This window comes from Nannobrachium achirus (assembly GCF_963921795.1).
Source record: "Nannobrachium achirus genome assembly, chromosome: 9".
NCBI lineage: Eukaryota > Metazoa > Chordata > Actinopteri > Myctophiformes > Myctophidae > Nannobrachium > Nannobrachium achirus.
The window spans coordinates 1,634,820-1,642,319 of record NC_137818.1 but is presented as its reverse complement, the minus strand read 5'-3'; the positions used below and the strand labels follow the sequence as shown (position 1 = coordinate 1,642,319).

Sequence of the window (7,500 nt, the reverse complement as noted above, 5' to 3'; positions counted from 1 at the left end):
CATTTAAGGGGTACTAAAAAGTCCTTAAATTGTCACTTTAGAAATGTACAGTATGTGTGATTGGAGAGGAGACGGGAGAAAAGGAGAGGAGAGTAGGATTAGGACAAGAGATGAGAGAGCAGGAGAGATGCAGAGAGGATGCTGGTACAGTCAGTGGGTTTCAACCTTTTCAGGACTTGCCCTCCCCCAAAATAATCCTATTTGAACTGGGGACCCTCCACCATGACAGGCTCTTGGAATTGTAAGAGTTGAGGCATTACATTTTTGTGTGACTTTGCTTTGGCTGAAGGGAGGATGAGAGGAGAGGCAAGGAGGGAAGGAGGGTGGTGCTGTGGTGGAGGAGGAGGTGTACAGGTGGAGAGGGAGAGCAGGCCAACAGAGGGATAAGGAGCGCTACGTCACTCAACACCCTTGATAAATCCCCTTCAATTCAGCATGGAGCAGCCACTGACTGACTGCTCACTGGGCCTATTGTCAGCGATGGAGAGAGAGAGAGTGAAAGAGAGTGGGTGGGTGGGTAGGTAGGAGGGGGGCAGGCACGTGCACACACAGACATCAAAGGGGGCTTGAGCCCCTGCCCTTTTATCCGTCTGTAAAAAGTGCCCTCTCCAGACCATGAATGCAGTTTTTACTATGGTGAAAGAAATGCAAACACCCTCTTTCCATGCCATACCTGAAGGCAGCATTCAAGAGAATTTTCTTGTCCAAACTCTTCCTGAACTTGAATGCAGCATCTTATGTTGAAATAATGTCCTTCACTGTCCAGTAATCCACACCACATCTCCAGTATTGCCTAGTTTAGTGTGTTATGAAGTACCAAAAATAGCCGACCTCTGAGGTCTGCTATTTTCAATACTTTCACCACAAGTACCCTTTTAGAAATGTCAGCCCCTGCCTCTGCAACCTTCTCTGCACGTCCCTGGAAGGGGGCACTTTCTAGAGGGTCTGAGAACGAGAGGACAAGGAAAGGGGGCTAAACGTGGGAAGAGGGGGGGAACGGGACGGGACGGGACAAAACGACGGCAGATTGCGCCCCCTACCCCCCCTATACATGGGGCCCTCTTGACTTGACCTCGGTGAAAGCCTGCGTGGAGTATGGAGTTAATCAAAAGTGTGTTAGGATGGCAGGCAGGGGGGCCCTTCGCGGAGCTGCACCTTGGGGCCCCCATAGCTTCCACAAAGCCTCCAGTGTGAGGGGGGCCGGGGGAAACCCCTCGCACTCTGGCTCACCCAGGAATAGGGGCTGAGGGCCGAGGTAGGGGTGTGTTTGTGTGTGTGTGTGTTAGGGATGGGACGATATGAACATTTCATATCACGATTATTGTGACAAAAGAAATCGCGATTTACGATATTATCGTGATAATCAAAATTCATTATCCTGGGGCGGAACATGATTTGCTAAAAAATAGCAGATCTACAAGCTCACAACGTGTTGCGTTGCAACGCATTGTGAGCTTGTAGATCAGCTATTTTTTGGCTAAGACATTTGATGGAGAGTGAGAAAAAGACTGTATCAAGTACGTATATTATAAGTACATTTTACCAATAGAGGGTTTAAATGGTACCGGATATGCAGCTCGGCAAATAAAAGGTGAATTGATCCCAGTGCATGACGGAGGATAAATTAAACCTCCACGATACGATTATCGTGAGTGTTTTTTATCACTATAAACGATAATATCACTTATCGTCCCATCCCTAGTGTGTGTGTGAGTGGGACTGGGGAGTGGGGAGGTGTGTGTGTGGGGGGGTAGCACCGCTTAGTCTGTCTGCTGGTGGCAATAAACTGGAATCAGTTCCGATCTCTCCTAAGCCCCCACAGTCGGTGTCTCGGAATGATGACACGCACACAGCGACCCCAGATGCCCGGCCGATGACACACGCATGGCCCCGGGGGCTCGCATGTCAGCGGCTACATGTATGTCGCAGGAAGCATGTGAACAGGACACACACGCACGCATGCACACGTGCACGGCACTGCACGCACACACGCGCACACACGTGAAGCCATACCTCCGTGATGATGAAGAAATCATCTCCAGGATCTCCCTGCACCACTATCTTCTCCCCGTCCTCGAACTGAACGGGCTCCAGAGCATCGGCCACCGTCAGACGCTCCCACTTGTCCAGAGACTCTGCCATGATAGACACACACACGCACACAATTTACAATTAGGCATTTAGCTGGCGCTTTTAATCCAAAGCGACTTACAATAAGCAGGTAATATCAATATAATAAGCAAGATAATATGTCAGTACATCAACAGCAATACAACAAATGCATAGGAATATCAATCTAGAAAAACAATAACATAGGTAGACCACGCACCTAAACAGTAAAAAATACTTTTCTAACACTTAAAAATGCTATCTAGCTTCAAGTGTGGTCATCGAGGGAAGGGGAGTGTTACAGTAGTGTTATGGGTTTAGGTGGAGTTTGAAGAGGTGAGTCTTGATCAGTTCACGGCGGAAGCTAGGGAGTGAGGCTGTAGTTCTAAGTGCGAAAGGGAGTTTATTCTACAGTTTGGAGGCCAGGAGGGCAAATTGTCTATAGGACGAGTGGATTTTTGTCCTGGGGTTTTTAGTGAGGGTTCTGTCAGCATCCCTACAAGCATGTAGTCGGGTACAAATGTACACGTTTTGGTTTCATCCATAAAAAATAAATCATCACTGGCACTGGATTCAGCATTATGTTATAATGATATTTATAGATACAGATCAGATACAGATGTGTGCACACGTGTGTGTGTGTGTGTGTGTGTGTGTGTGTGTGTGTGTGTGCGTGCGCATGTGTGTGTGTGTTAGGGCATTAACGACTTGTGTACCTCTAAAATGACAAATTAAACATTGTCAAAATTGTCAAATATATAGAGGCAGAAATTGTGAAAATACGCCTCGCATCGCGAGGCGTTGTGAGCTTGTAGATCTGCTATTTTCACAATAGAACCATGTTATACCAAATGTATTGTAGCACTGTAATATTGGCAGGGTTGTTAGGGTTACTTTTAAAAAGGAATCCCCTACAGTTACAAGTTACTTGCAAAGATAATGTAGTCAGTAACGTAATCTGATTATCACAATTTAAAAAGTAACTACTAGTTACTTTCAGTTACTTTTGGATTACTGTTTAGCAAAACTCGCTTTAATTAAATAAAACAAGTTTTACCATTGATAACTAGACAAGAATATTGAGCCAATGAAATTAGGAACAGAATTTTACCTGAGCGAAGTGGCAGTACTTTACGCTGATTCGACTTGATTATTTTATTGCTTGGCGTTGTAACTTATTTGTAAAATTGATGAGGGCAAGGGGAGAATGTAATCCCCCATCATTCAGATCCATTACTGTAATCCAGATTACACATTTTAAAATGTAACCTGAGACTTTACAAGTTACCTGTTTTTTGTAATCTGATTACGTAATCCCGTTACATGTAATCCGTTACTTAACAACCCTGAATATTGGATCATTCCGTTCTTGACAATAAGCAATCCTACTGTTTGAATGCTGTACAGACGCATACATGGAGCAAAAATAATGATAGAAAAAATACAAAGGACTTTTTTTTCAACTTCGACTTTCGGCTTTCTCTGGTGGAAGTCGACTTGTGTAATGAAGTCGACTCAGTCGACTTTTTCGTTAATGCCCTGGTGTGTGTGTGTGTGTGTGTGTGTGTGTGTGTATGTGGTCATAGTGGATGTCTCCTCCACCAGCCCATTTAGCTGGTGGGAACAAGTCCTTCCCACCTCAGGCTAATCCGTTCACTCAACAGGGACTATTAAATCTCTCCTCCTCCTCCTCCTCCTCCTCCACTCTGAGCCCCGAACACCCTGAAACCGACCCTTAAATCACTAGCCACACCCACAGCCAAGCTTTGTGTTTGTGTGTGCCGTTTCACAGATCCTGGTCGTTTAGTGAAGCGTCAGCAGACGCCACACCGCCGTGTCAAACTGCGCTCGCCTGCCACAAAGTACAGACTGCGTCCGCGTCCTGGGTGTAGCGCAGGCCCACGTGGAGACTGAGAGCGAGGCGTGTGATTGTTTGATGGTGACGAGCGGTTAGGAACATCCAGCCAAGAGTTGGGAGATTCTCATTGAGCCCTTGTGTCATTTTAAATGAGTGGAACTTAATGAATGATTTCAGGGGAGTTTTGAAACATTTAAATTAAGTGAAGACAAAACTCACACATTGATGAATGAACTGTTTGCTGACTTTTACGTCCATATGGGGAATACGATTGAATTACATCAGGTGTCAAGAGTTAAGGCGAGCATCAAACTCCTGAGACTTGAATATATCTTATGTTCAAATATTTGTAACTCAAATATTTGCATCTGGGGGGTCCCTGATAACATAACATTTTGAGATGGGGGTTGACATGAAAAGGTTTGAGAACCATGACTATTTTTTTATAGTTAAAGCATAAAATAATGGTTAAAATGATAATGCGTAATAATAATACATTCCTTGGTTTTAACGAGTTAATGATTTATGTTTGTCAAATTCCGCTTTTGAAAACCACACGTAAAATCCTTACACCTGGGTTTCGCCGGGCATGTGAATCGGTCCGCTTTGAGAGAGGCGACCGTGTGATCTGTGAAGGCTCCCTGGGTCGAGATAGAGCCAGTGTGGCGACAGGCAGCGATCCCACCACATGCTCACACAGCGAACGCGGTTAGCACGGGATATTTCTAGAAGCCGTTGGTATTTGCACAAAACCCCAAAACACAGACGGTTACACATCTTCAGTGGAGGGGAAGAGAAAATGTTCCGACCGAGAGCTCCCGAGCAACTTTTGAACTTATTGGTATTTCTATTTCTATACAGAGAAGAGGCATTAATAACCCGAGACGCCTCCTACGGTCTCACAGGAGAGACATACTGTAGGAGAAACTGATATATTTAAGAATGTTTCATCTTAAGCCCTTTTATACCTTTTTCATAAGACAAGCAGTGAAAATAGCTGATATACAAACTTGTAGATGATCTATTTTCACAATTTTAAATGTACACACGCACACGAACACACACACACACACACACACACACACACACACACACACACACACCAACAATAATAATGAACTATGGTGCAATTCTGGGATATTGCAAGTGTGGTTGCACTGACATGAGTCACGAGGAATCCACTGGGAACTGAATTCTGTCATACCATTCATATTATATACTAGTAAGACACCTCAGGGTGACATGTGACCTCGCCCTAAAGGGCGAGGTCGCGCCAATTCTTGACTATCTGGCCAACCACAGTGTTTCTCTGACGATTCTAGTTGTTATCATTCTGGGGGGAGTTTGTTCATGTTTTTGTGAGGGTATCAACCCTAGGAGACACGGGGAGAACATGCAAACTCCACACAGAAAGGCCCTATCGCCAACCCCACCTAGGGTGTGAGCGATGGGGCCTAAACATGGAAATGTGGAGAACACTATATATGGAGATAGTCCAGTCCATCATGTCATAATGGGACTACCGTCATAGACAGTAGCCATTGTTAGGCCGGAGTCAATGGCTGTGTCTATGACGGTAGTTCCATATGACATATTGGACTAGACTATCTCCATATATAGTGTTATCCACATCTCCATGTTAGGACTCATATATGGGCATAAAAAGTATGTCATGTGACATCACTTCCTGTACAGACAGTCAGCCATTGACTCCGGATTAACAATGGCTACTGTCTATGACGGTAGTCCCATATGACATATTGGACTAGACTATCTCCATATATAGTGTTATCCACATCTCCATGTTTAGACAGCCAATTACTCCGGCCTAACAATGGCTACTTTCTATGACGGTAGTCCCATATGACATGATGGACTGGACTATCTCCATATATAGTGTTATCCACATTTCGTGTAGCCGCCCTGTACAGGAAGTGATGTCACAACTCGCTGACATCACACTGACATCACAGAGGATACGGAAGGACGGTCACGAGGATACGGAAGGAAGGAAGGAAGGAAGGAAGGACACTCAAGCGACACGGTTCTTCAGAGTATATGCGACCTTCGGTCGCAATAATGAAGCGTCAGCGTTAGTTTATGCAGGATGGGAGTCAAGTTGCTGCTCAGCTGTAGTCGGATGTCAGTCAGCTCTGTTCTCATACCTCATTAACATATCTGCTGGTCATTATGTCACATGACTGCCATACTCCAATCAAAGCTCTCAATCAGGCTCCTTTATATACGGCTTGCTTTCTCTACCAATGCTTGGTTTCCAAAGCTTCTGAATCTTTTGCTGCTTGCTGCCTCCTCCACCCCAGCCGCCACCTTTGCACAATCAGTCTGGTTAAGCTCAAATACTTGTGATTGTCTGATTAAGTTACATGTCAACGTGGTTAAGCTCAAATACTGTGATTTTGACTAAGTTCATGTCAATGTTGTTAAGCTCAATACTGTGATTTTTACTATGTTACATGTCAAGGTTAAGCTCCAATACAGTGATTTTGACTAAGTTACATGTAAATGTATTGCTATTATTCTGCTATTGTATCCCCAGTGTTTCCCCTATATGTATTAAGCAGCGGCGGCCCGCCGCTCCTTTAAATCCGACAGCCACTGTATGATTTTCTCAATGTGCCGCTCACTTGAAGCATACATACCGTTCTAACTTCTCTCGGTTAGATACGGCTGGAAGGAGATGTATAGCACTCCTTTCTCCCCATCCCCTCTCTCAGTCAGTCACAGGCAGGCTGAGGCTGCAGCAACGTGTCGCGTTCAGCACATCTGAGCTGACAGCGTCGTTGACTCGTTGCCCCCATGCTCGTTAGTATATTTGCTACTGGTTTGTGCAATCAGAAGAACGGCGGCCGGTTTGAAAGTAGTGTCACGCTGTTTGGCAATAGTAGCCTACTTGTTGTTGCATGCTAATGAGAGCTAACTGCTAAAAACAACGGTTGTCATTCACTCACTGGTTAGATGTGGAATATAAACAAGGGACGCATCACTTCTATCATCAGCCAACAACGTTTCAAGTGATAGTAAACATTTTTGACTAGTCAGAAACTTTGCTGTTGTGCTTTCACACATGCACACACAGTGTGTAGCAGTGGTGTAAAGTAACTAGTACGTTTACTTTACAAGTAGCCTACTAAACTGTGATGTCATGTGAAGCACGACAACAGTAACAACAGTGTGTGAAGCATGATGTTTGTGCAAGTTTACAAAAAGCAGGTTCACTTTCCAGATTCTCTGGCCAAGAACAATAGTGTGCTGCCTATAGCAACCACAAACTATGACCAGAGGGGGTATATCAAAAGGAGAGGCATGGATGGATGGAGTAAAAGTACAAAAAGTTTGAAAATAGCAGATCTACAAGCTCACAACGCGTCGCGATGCGAGTAGATTGGCTATTATCAAATAGCCTAGGTATAAAATATGGCTTATTATCAAGAAGCCTAGGTATAAAATATGTCTAAGTGGTTAGTGTATGTTTTATTGCGACCATCGGTCGCAAGTGTTCTATGAAAACAGCC

The 7,500-nt window shown here is 44.5% G+C and overlaps 1 protein-coding gene across 1 annotated transcript in view; it reads right to left on the bottom strand.

Annotated features, from left to right (window-relative positions):
• LOC308291798 (cAMP-dependent protein kinase type I-beta regulatory subunit) overlaps positions 1-2,142 on the bottom strand; it is a gene marked incomplete at both ends in the record, with an annotated part of 20,254 nt that extends 18,112 nt beyond the window's left edge. Inside the window, one exon of the mRNA XM_080733931.1 lies at positions 2,014-2,142. Coding sequence (XP_080590057.1) covers positions 2,014-2,142 — 129 coding nt within the window. The remainder of the gene's footprint in view (positions 1-2,013) is intronic.
• Positions 2,143-7,500: the final 5,358 nt, after the last annotated feature.